At 46.5% G+C, this 15,629-nt stretch overlaps 1 protein-coding gene across 1 annotated transcript in view; it reads left to right on the forward strand.

Moving 5' to 3' along the window:
- PROSER1 (proline and serine rich 1) overlaps positions 1-9,650 on the forward strand; it is a 50,224-nt gene extending 40,574 nt beyond the window's left edge. Inside the window, exons 14-15 of the mRNA XM_040426092.1 lie at positions 332-455; positions 8,695-9,650. Of these exons, the coding sequence (XP_040282026.1) occupies positions 332-455; positions 8,695-8,808 (238 nt within the window). The 3' untranslated portion in view covers positions 8,809-9,650. The remainder of the gene's footprint in view (positions 1-331; positions 456-8,694) is intronic.
- The last annotated feature ends 5,979 nt before the right edge of the window (positions 9,651-15,629 follow it).

The following is a 15,629-nucleotide window of genomic DNA, read 5'->3' on the forward strand; positions in this document are numbered from 1 at the left end:
GCTGATTGAGAACACGTGCACACTTGCCTAAACTGAGCATGCATGTGTATGGGTGGGTTGGAAGGTTCAGCTGTCGGTTGAACATCCGTCTGAAGTATATGGCCAGCTTAAAGGGGTTCTCCTCAGAATAGGCCATCAATATCTAATCTATGGGGCTGTGACACCCTACACTCCCACTGATCAGCTGTTCTGTCAGATCCCCACCAGTCAGATATTAATGGCCTATCCTAAGGATAGGCCATTAATATCAAAATCCTGGAAACCCCTTTAAGGCTTTTGCTTAATTAGCGTTTAGTAGCTCATAATGGTTGTGTGTGTTCTTTTCCCACAGGCCTTCAGCTTTTCCTCTCCTTTCTCTCTCTGGTCTTCCTGGATTTCCACAGAATCCTCAGTCGCTGCAAGGACTCCAGCAGAGCGCAGCAGCAGCGGCAGCGGCACAGTCCGCTTTATTACAGGCAAGTATCTTCCTTACAAGCTCCATGGGGATATTTATGTAATTCTAATGCACAGATGAATCTGCTGTTGCCTCCAACATGACAGATTGCAATGATATTAGTTACTTTAGGTTTTCATTTGTATTAGTTTATGTAGATGTCCCTTCCTGTACTCTTCTATTATATGAAAATGTTCCGCTATTTTACCCTTGCAGTACAATATATCACGTAAGTCAAGATGTGTTCGTATTGCTTTTTCTGGTTTAAAGCTTATCCGTAATTTTGTATATTTCCTCCTTTTATTAGTAGTTGATGTGCATCATATAATAGAATAAGAATTTACCTTTTGTTCCTGTTGAAATTTTATGGTTTCCTGTTTTTTTAGCTGGTTTTAAGAATAGCTGACAACTAAATTGGACAACTCAACAGCTCCTAGGTTGTCACCCAACTTCCCCAGGCTACTAAATGGAAAATTAGTTCAGAAAAGTAATATTGTATTTTTCGCTTTATAAGACACACGTGATAAGACGCACCTAGGATTTAGAGAAGGAAAATATGGAAAAAATATATATATTTCTAATCCGTATCATTGGGGGACACAGGCTTGACCATGGGTATAGCTGTTGCCACTAGGAGGCGGACACTAAGCACAAAGGTGTGAGCTCCTCCCTTCAGCTGTACCCTTCCTACAGGCACTAAGCTAAATCCGTTTTAGTGTCTGTAGGAGGCAGACCTCCCTGCTTTGCAGGTCTGCTAATTTTTTACTCTTTTGATTTTTCTTTTTTTCTTCTAGCGGGATTTCAGGCAGTCCTAGCTGCCTACACATCCACCCAGGTGACGGGAGACCAGGGGGTCTCCCTAAGCCCGGTGCTCCTTCCCGGTCTCCAGAAGTTAAGGAGGACCAGAGGTTCCTAAAGCCTCTGCATCCCGCCAGCCTTCGGATCACCACGACCGCCCACTACAAGTACCCTCTATTTCCTGTGTAGCGGCCCTCCCCAAGGGTCCGCACACTGAAGATGGTGATCTGGCTGGAGCCAGGGCGGGCAGAAGACGCCGGACACGTGAGTATTTCTGGACCCCAAAGTGCTCCTCTCCTTCCTCCTCCCTCCCCTTCTCAGGTTACCCCCATGTGGTTTCCCCCATAGAGTTCTTGTCCCCTCCATGCGTCTTTCTCCTGTCAGGAGTGGGGGGAGAAGCCTCCAGAGCGCAATGCCCCCTCTCTTCGGGTCCCTTCCTCCTTATCAGCGTTCCCGGTCCCGTGCTCTGCCCGGGCCGCTGCTAATTGAGGCCCCGGCTTCTCTGCGGCCTACTCTTGCATCGGCTGCCTGCGGGTTCTTCTCTCCCGGCCGGCATCTCCATTCGGCCGGGGCTCTAGCCGCAGCTTTGCTATCCCGCAAGCGGGAAGGGGAGGGGCCGGAGGCCTCTTTAGCAGGGACAGCAGAAGGGTCGGGCCTGCGCTTCCCTGTGTTTTCGCCGGGGACCAACTCCATTTTGGGGTGGGGCATGAAGTTCGCTCCACTCCCTCTCCTTCATCTGTATCCTGGCACGAATCTTGGCGCCTTTTTTCGCCTGCACCCACCTCCTGTTTCAAGTGGACCTCTGCGGGACTCTGGCTCAAGGCACCTCCGGACAAGCTGCAGTGAGGGACACAGGCCGGGTAAGCTCTGTCTCCCCTTCCTACAGGGTTTAACCTACCCCCTCAATCCTCCTACCTGTCACTACAGGGTATTCATTATGTCTGAGCCCAGACCTCAAAGCAGGCGGTCACTTCTGTGCGCCATTTTGCTTGTGCTTCTTGTCCCTCAAAATTTCCATCCGGTCAGTTAGATCCCCTCTGCTCTTCGTGCTCTGCTCCACCGCCAAGTGGCTATGACCCTAACCCAGTCGCCCCTACTGCTCAGCCTATGGTAGAGCCGGAGTGGGCGCTCTCCCTGTCAAGGATGGTACAGGAAGTCTCCCATACCAACAAAGCCATTGTGGAAATACTGGGGCGTTTGTCTGCAAGGCCGTCCTCTGACCAGTCCGACTCTGGGGACCTGGGGCTCATTCCCATCGCGGCCATCCAACTAAATGGGCCAGACCATTCTCCCCCAAAAGGGTGTCTGCGTCTACAGTTTCCGCTGCCTCTCCGCCACCTCCGAGAGAGTCTCACTCCAATGTGTCCTCCTTGGGAGAGGCATGTTCCGAGGAGAGGTTTTCAGATGCGGATTTTGTCTCTCCTGAGGGTCCGTCTTCAAAACTGTCCTCCATGGTGGACGATCCCATTACAGCGGTTATAGAGACCTTACAGGTTGAGAACCCCGCACCCTTATCGACCGGCTCGAGTTTTTCCTTCAGGAGGTCCCATCGCTCGCCCAAAGGTTTCCCCAACCACCAGGATTTTGATTCCTCTTTTCCAAGGAGTGGGATTTTCCTGATAGACGTTTTGCCTTACCAAAACGCTTAGATGTCCTTTATCCATTTCCGGAGGATTTGACTAAGTGGTCACCTATAGTTGACCCACCAGTATCCCGCTTGGCAAAACATACCACTTTGTCGAGGGCGGATGGGGCTTCTTTTTCTGATTTTGGGGATAAATAATTGGAATATTTTGCAGAATCATCCTTTGAAGCATTGGCCACAGCACTGGTGAGTGGGCAAACAATGTATGTCAGGGTCTCTCCTCGGGGGACCCCTCGGAGGAACTTTCGAATATTGCCCTGCAGCTCTCCCATGCCTGTGCGTATATTTGTGAAGCCTCTCTGGACGCAGCCAGGCTAATGGGCCGCTCGTCAGCCCTTTTGGTAACTATTCGCCGTATCCTGTGGCTTCCCTGCTGGGCAGCAGATAATGCTTCAAAGCGGACCTTGACGGCCCTCCCCTTTACCGGCAGCAGACTTTTTGGCAAAACCCTGGACGAGATCATTTCTGACGCTACAGGTGATAAGAGCACTCATTTACCACAGAATAGGTTTTGTTTCAACAAGTGAAAAAGCGTAAACCTCTTTTTCGCCCCTTTCAGAGTTTTTCCAGCCCCAAGAGGCCAATCGACAAGTCTGCCCCGGATCAGAAGCGCAAGCCTTCCTTCAAACCTCGCCCTTCTTGGCATCCCCATCAACAGGGCTCCAAGTCCTATGACCCCAAGACCTCATCTGCATGACGTGCAGCTTCCAGCGCCCTTCGATCGGGTAGGTGGCCGTCTTCATCTGTTTCGTCATGTTTTTATGGCTCACATCTCGGATGCCTGGGTGAGGGAGGTCATCTCAGAGGGTTACAAGCTGGTATTCAGGTCCCCCCTCCGCCTCAATTTTTTTCGCTAGTCTCTCCTGGCCTCTCCCTCTTTCACACACTTCTGCAACAGGGAGTGATCGTCCCAGTTCCTGCTCAAGACCGTTTTCGCAGGTTTTACTCCAATCTCTTTGTGGTCCCCAAAAAGGAGGGGACGTTCTGGACCTCAAAGCACTTAACCGCTTCCTTCGGCTCAGTCGCTTCCGCATGGACTTCCTTGAGATCAGTCATTGCGTTCATGGAACCGGGGGAGTACCTGTCCTCGATAGACATCAAGGACGCTTATCTTCATGTTCCCATCTGCGTCAGTCACCAAAGGTTTCTCCAGTTTGCAGTGGGTCCCTTTCACTACCAGTTTGTGGCCCTCCCGTTCAGCCTGGCCACAGCTCCCAGAGTCTTTACGAAGGTTCTGGCGGCAGTCATGGCCTTGCTCCATGCCAGGGGTATAGTGGCGATTCCATACTTGGACAATATCCTGATAAAGGGTCTGTCATTCCGGGCAACGGCAGACAGCCTGCGCACAGTCCTGGACACCCTGGAACGTTTTGGATGGATCCTGAACCGGCAAAAGTCATGTTTTTATCCATCTAAGCGGCTAACCTTTCTGGGCATGTTACTCGACACCTTTCAGGCCAAGGTATTCTTGCCCCCGGGGAAGCTATCCACTCACCGTCTTCAGATTCTCCCCTTGTTGCGGCCCCATCCTCTTCCCATTCGTCACTGCATGCGGGCCTGGGTCACATGGTCTCTGCCTTCGAAGCAGTTCCCTATGCTCAGTTCCATACCAGGACTCCAAAGCGAGCCATTCTAACCAATTGGGACCAGTCTCCAGCCTCCCTGGATCGGCTTATACGTCTCCGTGCCCCGACCCGCCGGGCCCTCAGGTGGTGGTTAGTTTCCTCGATGCTCACGTCGGGCCGCTCTTTCCTTCCTCTCTGTTGGACGGTGCTGACAACGGACACAAGCCTCTGGGGTTGGGGGGGGGGGGGGGGAGTGTTGGGAAATCTATCCGTTCATGGTGTGTGGTCACACAAGGAACGCTCCCTCCCAATCAACATTCTGTAATTGAGAGCGATTTGTTGCTCTGCTTCATTGGATTGACCATCTTCGGTGACGTCCAGTTCGAGTTTAGTCTGACAGCTCCACGGCTGTGGCGTACCTCAATCATCAGGGCTGCACCTGGAGCCCGGCAGCCATGGCGGAAACGGCTCAGATTCTCAGCTGGGCGGAGAGCCATATTCTGGCGCTGTCGGCGGTTCACATTCCCGGCGTCGACAACTGGATTGCCGACTTCTTCAGCCGGGAACATCTCGATCCCGGCGAATGGGCTTTTCACCCGCAAGTTTTAATAGCCATCTGCGAGCTATGGGGTCAGCTGGGCGTGGATCTCATGGCCTCCCGCTTCAACCACAAGGTCGAGAACTTTGTCGCACGGTCCAAGAATCCCATGGCCCTGGCGTACGACGCCCTAGTGATTCCATAGAGTCAGTTCACTTTCCTTACGTGTTCCCTCCTCTTCCCCCCCCATTTCGCTTCTCCTCCGGAAGATCAGGTCTGAAGGTCTGCCCGTCATTCTCGTGGCCCCTGATTGGCCACGCAGAGTGTGGCACGCATCTCTAGTCGCCCTCCTCGCCGACGAACCCTGGCGTCTTCCCCTTTGGGAGGACCTCTTGTCGCAGGGACCAATCTTCCACCCGAATTTAGGGTCTCTACATTTAACGGCATGTTGATGCCGCCGTACTAAGGGCTCTGGGTTTCTCGGATGCTGTTGTCCAGACCACGATTCGTGCCCAAAAGCTGTCGTCTTCCCGAATCTACCACCGGACCTGGAAGTCCTACTTTTGTTGGTGCGAGCGTCAGCAGCTGGCTCTCAATTCCCTCAAAGGGCAAGTTTCGGCTCTTTCCATTCTTTTTCAGCGGAACTTGGCTTCACTTTCTGCGGTTCGGACCTTTCTGCAGGGGGTTGCGCACGCTGCAGCCCCTTCCTCCGTTGAATCCTTTTATCTAGTGCTCAGCTCTCTCCAGTCTTCACCGTTTGAGCCTTTGCCGCAGGTGCTTCACTTCCTGTCCTACAAGGTGGCCTTTTTGGTGACAATCACTTTCATCCGTAGGGTGTCTAAACTCGTGGCTCTTTCCTGTCGTCGCCCTTCCTGATCCTCCATCAGGACAAAGTAGTCCTTCGTCCTGTTCGGTCCTTCCTTCTGAAGGTTGTGTCGGCATTCCATCTCAATGAAGAGATCATTCTACCTTCCTTTTGTCCTGCCCTGTCTCATCCTCATGAGCAGTTGCTCCACACTCTGGATTTGGTACGAGCCGTTCGCATCCATCTGTCCCAGACGTCATTTTTTCGGCGGACGGATTCCCTATTTGTCATTCCAGAGGGGCTGACACGTGGGCTGGCTGCGTCTAAAACCTCCATTTCCTGATGGATTCATTCGGCCATTGTGGAAGCGCACCACGTCAGTGACCGGACCCCACCTATCCGGGCTACTGCTCATTCTGCTCGGGCAGTGGGGGCCTCTTGGGCAGTGCATCATGGGGCTTCGGCCCTTCAGGTATGCAAGGCGGCTACCTGGTCTTTTTTGCACACTTTTTCCAAATTTTACAGGGTACACACCTTTGCGTCTTCTGACGCTTCTCTGGGGTGTATAGTTTTGCAGACGGCGGTTCTCAGATTGGCTGGTGGATTCTTGTTTATGGCCACCCTTGGGACTGCTCTTTAACATCCCATGGTCAAGCATGTGTCCCCCAATGAATGGAAGAGAAAATCGGATTTTTGTACTTGCCGTAAAATCTGTTTCTCTCCCGTTCATTGGGGGACACAGCTCCCACCCGTTCTCTCTTTTACGGGCCTTTTCTGGCCTGCGTGGTTCTGAGTTTGTACATAGTTTTGTCTTCCTGTGTTTTTTTCTTGCTTCTCCTACTGCTTTTGCACTAGATGATTTAGCTTAGTCCCGGTAGGAATGGTATAGCTGAAGGGAGGAGCTCACACCATTGTGCTTAGTGTCCGCCTCCTAGTGGCAACAGCTATACCCATGGTCAAGCCTGTGTCCCCCAATGAATGGAAGAGAAACAGATTTTACGATAAGTACAAAAATCTAGTTTTTACATCAGAACTCAGATGAGACCCCCATATCGGATCCCCAGATCAGACCCCATATCAGATCCTCGATCTGAACTCCATATCGGATGCTCAGATCAGACCCCCATATCGGATGCTCAGATCAGACCCCCATATCGGATGCTCAGATCAGACCCCCATATCGGATGCTCAGATCAGACCCCCATATCGGATGCTCAGATCAGACCCCCATATCGGATGCTCAGATCAGACCCCCATATCGGATGCTCAGATCAGAACTCCACGTCAGAGCCCCATCAGAGCTAAAATAAATAAATTGAAGTAGAACTCCCGGCAAACTGTTTATTCTCTGACCCGCTAGAAAGTGATGTCATGTGACCAACTCTCTGATCTCCAATGGACACAGGACAGGAAGTCAGTTATGTCTCTATTAATTCCTATGAGACTGAGAGTGAGGCTCCCAAAGGAATTCATAGAGAAACTGACTTCCTGTCCACACATAAGATGTTGTGTAATTTAGAGAGTCTAATTGCTGGTCACATGACACAGGTGAGAAGCAGAAGGGAGGTTATAACTCACAAATACAGCCACTGGTGAGATTACATTCACTACATTACATCATGTACCTTTCTAAAATTATAAATTTTTTGGGCAGGAGTTTTTCTTTAACTTACCTCTCCTGTTCCGCCACTACTCTCCATGTCCGGCGGTCTCTCCTGCACTCGCCGCTCTCTGGTCTTCTCTCGGACCACACTGCACTGTGACCTGACTGTGTACAGCATCAGGCCCTAGTGCGACCTATGTCCTGACACTGTAGGCAGTCAGGATAGGGCAGTGCAGTGCCTGGAGGAAGACCAGGGAGGATGACTACAGCGCTTCTCTCCTCGTGCCGCCTACATACTAGTGAGTGTTTAACATAATGGAAGCAATCACTAAGATGCACTGCCATGCACCCTCCTCCCACTTTTGGGGGGGAAAAGTGCATCTTATAAAGCAAAAAAGACGGTATATCATCTGCTCCTAAATCACTCCATCACTAATCATATTCTCTCAGTTCTGAGTCAGAGAAAAACCGCAATAAGCGGGAACAGGCCAAACCAGTCCGAGATTTATGAAAAGTTTAAGATTTTTCTCTGGAGTAGTGAATCACTGCTCTGCACAATGTAGACTCCAATCAAATCTCTGTTCCTAATTTCCCTATATTAACCAGAGAAAGGAGCAGAGAATAGTGAAGTACCGCAACCACCATTAAGCATCCAGCATTTACTGTGCTTATAGAACGGATAAAATCACAAGCATGTAACAAAGATTAAAAACCGGTTTGCCGTCCTGATAGTGTGCAGACCAGTGAATGGCAACTCCGGAGAAAAATCTTAAACTTTTCCTGAATCTCGGACTAGTTTGGCATGTTCACGCATATTGAGAACAGCGGGGTTTGCTCTGCCTCAGAATTTTGTTTGGTGTGAACGGAACCCACTTCTCCAGAAACCTGCAGCGCCCACAGTAGAATTTACAATTTGAAATCTTTGTTTTATTTGACTTTGAATATTTTCTCAGACTCGGAGTGCAGGAAACAACATGGTATATGACCTCCCGATGTGGGAGCTGTATTGGCTGACATATTGGTGTTCAGTCAATTTCTTTCATATAAACCGGTGAAGCTAAGAAATAAAACAAAAATTTTGAGAAGTTGGCAGCAGAAGACAAGTCGGGGACTCTTATTCTTGAAACCGGGTGGACTGTCCTCCTTTACGTAGTCACATGCAGTACTGTTTTTGAGCTCATTGCACCTCTGTCGTCTCATCCGCCCAGAAATATTCTTCCCTTCAGGCCATGTTTTGTTTATTTTTTTTATAAAAATTGCTACCCATAGTGTACTATGAACTCTCATTGAATTGTCTCTATCATCAGGCATCCGCCCTTGAAGGATTTTCCGCACAAGCAGACGCCTTTGCCGGTTTTCCCACAGGACCTGGTACACCGTTTCCACTGCAGCCAGGATTGCCCCAGCGCGGCTGGCAATAATCATTCTTGAAGTCCACAGCATTTTAGCGAGGTTCATCTGTATCACTGTTTTTAGGGTCTTTTTAGGTTCTGGATTTTTTTATTCTTTTTAAAAGACTTGTCTCTGAGGGTTTTCGTTACTGTAACCGGCAGGCATTAACTGACACAGGAATCATGACAAGGTTAGCCTATGGGACTAATTTATTTTTACATTTTTTATTTAGTCAGTTTTATACTATTTTAGTTCATGAAATGTAGTATTCCTCACACCTTTTCAGTGAGTTTTAATAGAGCATGTAATTTGCTGCTTTATGATTTTAAAAAAGAATCACAGAAATGTTAGGGGTTTAGTCCTAGTGTTTTTTTTAATTTTTTTAAAGGGTATGTACATATTAGGTGTTCTGTATGATTTGGGGAGATCAGTGTATAATTTTTCTCATTGGGCTGTTGGATGTTGGCACCATTTTACCAGTCTGTCCTTCTGTACCCAGGAAATAGGCCACACCAGGGTGACATTAGAAGTCTCAAGCTAGCCACTTAATACTCTACTACTGAAGAGACTATGGCCAACCTCCACTACCTTGGATTGGATATATAATTGTGGGCACAGGAATAAGAGGGCACCAGATTTGGACAGGTTGGGCAGATTGAAAGCAGACTTGTCTGATCCTTTTCATCAGGGGGCGGTCTGCTAGTTACAACTGACATGAGACTGCCTCATATCTATGGCCAGTCTTAATGGGCTTGACATGAAGCTGCTCACTGCCACTCACTATAGATGGTGGCTTTTCTCACCTCCTTCATGATCCCTCTTGTCAAGTAGGAGCAACTAGAGGGATCATTGGGCTCTAATGAAAAATTCTTGGAGCCCATCACATGATCCAGGTGGGACTAATGACTACCATTAGCGAGTGTACCCACCTACAGCATTCTACAGTAATTACTGTAGGAACCCTCTTGGCCATCAGCCACCAGCCTTTTTTGGGATTCCGGCGTATGACACATTACATTTCTATCCTCCATTCCATGATGGGTGATTAATTAGTTTGGTTTCCATTTAACACTATTACTACAGTAGATGAGGTGATGTACAGTTATAAAGAACATCTTTTACTAAGTAAGGGGAAATGCAGTGAGGGCTTTCTGCTATACGCGCTAACACGCCATTTTCTTTGTACATAGTATTGTGTTTGTTATGGAGTTGGGTGGTGGTCATTGGCACACCATCAGAAGCAAGCATTGGGTGCACATATTACTCACCTTGCAGGACTCTCACGGTTATGTAAGAGGTATGACAATTTTTGACTGGCCACTAATCACCCTGACGTAGAGCCCGTGCCATCTACAGAAAACGGAGCTAGAAATAATGATATAATCTGAACGTGACTGGTACTGTGCATACTCCACAGCAACCTATTGTGAAGGGGTGAACATGGAATGGGGTTGCTTCCTTTCCTTTTTAATTCATGTACTATTAAGTATTTTAACATATCCACTGTAATTCTACAATGTCATTTTCATCAGTTTTACAATGGAAGATACAGTATTATTTATTGTACGATTGGGGGAAACACCAGGGTTTGGTAATGCTGTAGTTAAGGGGTTGGCCTATCTGGGACATTGATGCCATATTGCTAGGATATGCCATCAATATCAAGTAGGTGCAGGTACCATGTCTGGGACACGCTCCTATGTCCAGAACGGGACACCCAAAGCAAACATAGAGCAGCCGTGTATGCGTGGTCACCTTCTGTTCACTGCTATAGGAGATCTGAAAATAACCAAGCGCTGGATCAGCTATTTCCGTCAGTCTTGTAGAGGCGAATGAAGAGGTGGCCGCACTTGTGTGGTGCGTTTTCCATTTACCGCTATGGGACGTCTGAGAATAGCTGAAGGCGATCACTATGTTATTTTCAGAACTACAATAGTGATGAATGGAAAGCATGGGCGGTGTGCTCGCCTTCACTTCGGGGACTACGTTTGGAGATAAGTGTGGGTCCGATCTCTGTTCCAGGTTAGCCAACCCTTTTAATGGGGTTGGATCAGGAACAACATCTATCACCTATGCACAGGACAGGAAATACATGTATGATCAGCATTCCCGAGTCCCTCATTTATTTGGAGCAATGGTCATGTCTGCACACTAGTGCTCATTTACATGTCTGTGGGAATGATGCAACTAGTCGAGCGCAATATTTGGCTATCTCCGTCACTTCCATAGAAATGAATAGAGCAGCGGCGTGCTTTTCCGACCAGCCGCCCCTTCCATTTCCGGGGGGCTCCACAAGGTATGTGCTTCCCATTTTTGGCTATCTTCTGGACGGGATAACGTGTTATAACAAGAATAAACCTTTAATTTTTTCCATGTTACTATCTATATTTAAAGGGAACCTGTCCTCAGGATTTTGTGTATAGAGCTGAGGACATGGGTTGCTAGATGGCCGCTAGCACATCCGCAATACCCAGTCCCCATAGCTCTGTGTGCTTTTATTGTGTAAAAGAACGATTTGATACATATCCAAATTAACCTGAGATGAGTCCTGTACGTGAGATGAGTCAGGGACAGGACTCATCTCAGGTTCATTTGCATATGTATCAAATCGGGTTTTTTACACAATAAAAGCACACAGAGCTATGGGGACTGGATATTTCGGATGTGTTAATGGCAATCTAGCAACCCATCTCCTCAGCTCTATACACAAAATCCCGGTGACAGGTTCCCTTTAAGAAAATGTATCTAGTCCTGCAGTTTTCACACTAGCCACTAGGCTTAACATATGTTAGGACTTCCTGTCTTTTAAGAGCAGCTATATGGGCCACAAACACAGTGGACAAGAGCTGACCCATTGACTTCTATAGGAGCGTTTCGTAAGCATGTTCTGTGACCTGTGCAGAGGTCAGGAGGGAGTAGATAAGCTGTGATATCACCGTCTGTGAATGGTGGATCCTGTCTTATCTATACAGCGGTGTTACTTGTCATTGTGATTCTTCCTGTAGTGGTGATAATAGCTACAGGAAATCATGCCCTATTATTAGACCTAGTGGCCAGTGTGAAAATTGCAGAATTAAATATATAAAAAAATATATATATATAGATAAGTGACATGGAACATTAAAAAAATCTTAGCAAAAATTCTAAAAACATAAATACGTGATGTAAACAATCGGTCATTTTCTGATGGCACATTCCCTTTTAATGAAATGTTCCTACAACGTTCAGCATTTATTGCCTAAAGGGCTATAGAGTTCACATTGCTTGATATGAGACCCAGGTATATCGCTGCTTTCACATTTTTACATGAATTGCTGAGTGACTTTAGAAGTTTTAATGCTGTTCTCCAAATGAGTATAATGTATTGTGATGGTATAACGTAGCTCAGGACACTAGTGCGGTGCCTCCATTAAGAAGCATTGCCCTTTAATAGAGACTGATGCATGGCTGCAGTTATCATGCTTGGAGAAATGGAATATTAAGGTGGCCATACATATTAGACAGAAGTAGGTTGTCCCAAGAGTAATGTAAAAAATGAGAATCAGACATCATATAGAACATGACAACCTCTTGCTAACAAAGCTAGAACCAGCCCTGTAACTCACATGGCTCCAGAGATCTCCACATTCATTGCACCAATGCTCAATTAGATTTATTTCAATCTGGAAGCTTAGGGGACATGCCCTTTCTGCAGCAGCTCAGGTGGCAGTTGAAGGATGGAACTGAGCAGATATGTCAACCTCAGTTAGCTGGACAGAGAATTTAGAAAAAGAGCAAACAGCAGGTGGCGCTATACAGATATGTTTCAGTGAATAACTTGGTGGCTATAAAAAAAAATTAATTACATACAATTACAAAAGTATTCAGATGCAGGTGCTGGTGTGAAAAATGGAGAATATTTTTCATTGCACAACCCATTTAACGATGATTTTGCAGATGCAGCCTTACACATATTAGTCCGTATTGGCCGTTACAGTTGTTCAGACTGGCAGAATATATTCAATGAAACCGTGCGAGGGGTGAAAACCTTTTCTAGTGTATTCACTAATGGATGAAAATTTCAATCATGGCTGCTTTCTAATGAAATGATCACAGTCTTTCATCAGTCAGCTAAAAAGATCATTCAGTGTTGTAATAAATTTCACTAAAGGATCATTTTGGTTAAAATAATCCATTTTGATCCACTTTAATCTAATGTGTACGGTGTCACCTTAAGGGTTATTAAAGTAAATCTGTCAGAGCAGGACACTGGTTATAATAATGCAGTACGCCAAGTAGTAATCATTGGGTTGAGGGCAGTTTTAAAGAGCTCATCTCATTCCCTGTTAGGACTTATGCCCGTAGTAGCAGGGGGTCCACGTGCACCTTGGGAGTTAGCAATGCAAGCATTAGCTTTAAGGTTTCCCATTCATTTTAATGGCGGTCCTACCTGAACAGAAATGACTATTGAAATCAATATATGAGACATGTAAAATAACCTCCTTTTTAAAGAAAATGAGATAATAAATCATGCATAAAGTGAATTAATGAAGATGAATGCTAACTTTTTATGAAGCAGCCGTATTAAAGAGGATCTGTTACCAGATCTCAGAAGACAATCGGCATATGTTATTGCGTAGATCCATGTCAGAATGGCGGCATGATACTTTCTGCCTGATATTATAATGAGCATTTTATGAGTCCAGCTAGGGACTGAGAGAGGTGAGAGTCTGCTGTCTCCACCACGCATCTATCAGTGTACCTCTTCTCCTGCAGCTGCGGAAACCTTACACTGCTCTGTCCAAGCTGTAGTCTCCTTACAGAGAGCGCCTTAGTCGCCTTGAGGAGGCTTATAGGCCATACATGCTCCTCTGGAATTATGGGAAGAAGGTATGCAACTGAGGTCATAGCAAGCTCTGCCTCTAATGCCACCAGATGTAAGACAGCTATCCTGTAAGTCAATGTTAGACCCTTTAAATCGGCCTTGAGACATGACTCGGGTAATAAATAAGCCAGCACTTTATCTGCAGATGAGAGGCTGGCTTATTTATTATCCGAGTCATGTCTCAAAGCTTATTTAAAGGGTAGAACATTGACTCATTAGATAGCTGCCTTACATCTGGTGACTCTGCAGTAAAAGAAAAATAAATCAGTAGATGGATTTAGAAACTGTAATTAGACACCGAAACTTCTGCTGGAAAACTGTCTGTCTGACTACAGAAACAGACTGCAGCGTATACTGAGAAGTATGAGATTTGACCAGCAGCAGGAGAAGAGGTACACTGTAAGGAGCTTATCAGATTCTGTGGGTGGGGAGTGAGTTTAACTCGTAATTACCCTGGACTCTCATCATCTCTCTTAGTTCCACAGGAAAACTTTAAGGCTGGGTTCAGACCTGAGCGTCTTTGATATGCGCGTTTGACGCGCGTTTTTGACGAGCGTTTTTTGCAATAGTAAACGCGCGTCAAAACGCCCCAAAGAAGCTCAAGTACTTGTTTGAGCGTAGGGCGTTTTACAGCGCGTTTTTCAGCGCTGTAAAACGCTCAAGTGAGAACCAGGGCCATAGGGAAGCATTGGTTTTCATGTGTTGAGCGTTTTACAGCGCGTTTGAACGCGCTGTAAAACACTCAAGTGTGAACCCAGCCTGAGAACGAATAATACCGCCATTCTACCATGGATTTTTAAAGCACCAACCTTATCCGGTCTAAGAAATGTTATAAAGTATGCAGTTTATTTTGTGAGATCTGGTGACAGATCCTCTTTATATGTCTTCTGTCTGTGATGCACCTAATACGTTCTGCAAATGTGAGTTTGAAAATGACCTTGTTTTTCCTATATCTCTTGTTACTAGAATATGCATTGCACAAGCTGTGTGGGGTTGTCCAGGAATTTCATACTGATGGCCTATCTTCAGTATAGGTCGTCAATATCAGTTCGCCAAGGGACTGACGCCTGCGACCTCTGCCTATCAGCTGTTTGAGCAGGCCTTTGTGCTCACCAGAGCTTCACTGAGCGCTGTGGTCTCTTCTCAGCTTATCAAGCACAGCGCCGTACATTGTATAGTGGCTGTGCTTGGTGTTGCAGCTCAGCCCCATTCATGTGAATGGGACTGAGTTTCTGCCTAGGCCACATTGCCTATGTACAGTGATAAAAAATATAGAAACTCCAGCAATTGAGTTGCAAGAAAGGATATTTTTAATTGGTATTGCGGCTGTGTACAATGTGACGTTTCGGCCACACATTGGCCTCCATCAGACTACAGCAAGGCCACATTGCCTATGTACAGTGATGTCACTGAAATAGGAAGAAGCCTAAGTGCTTACTGAGACTCGGATAGCTGATCGTCGGGTCCCGGGATTCGGACTCCGCCAATCTGATATTGATAACTTATCCTCAGGATAGGACATCAATATCAAATTCCTGGGGAACCCCTTTAATAGGTGTGTAAATACTATAATGTACTGACCACCATCTGCCAGCCCTACTAATGTGCATGGGAAATGATGAAATTAATGAACTATTTTTTAATGCTTTGTGTAAAATAATACTGCCATTCTTCTAACACTTCAAGGTTAATAAATGGAAAACCTTTTAAAACACGTACGCTTTGTCCTGTGTGTGGTCTGTGGCTACTTACTATATAAGATGTTTGTAATATCTAATTAAAATTCATCCATATCATAAACTGATGAGGTGGACATTACACTAAGTGGCCTGTATGGTCATTCTCTTCCCCAGTGATCAGCCATATATTTCTCCATCAGTGGGTGACCATTTAATACATGTTAATGGCATCATTAGTCTCTTGTAGGACACATGGAAAAGGAAATGTCATATGGCGATTGGACTAATGAGTATATTCTTTCAATAA

This window comes from Bufo bufo, chromosome 3 (assembly GCF_905171765.1).
Source record: "Bufo bufo chromosome 3, aBufBuf1.1, whole genome shotgun sequence".
NCBI lineage: Eukaryota > Metazoa > Chordata > Amphibia > Anura > Bufonidae > Bufo > Bufo bufo.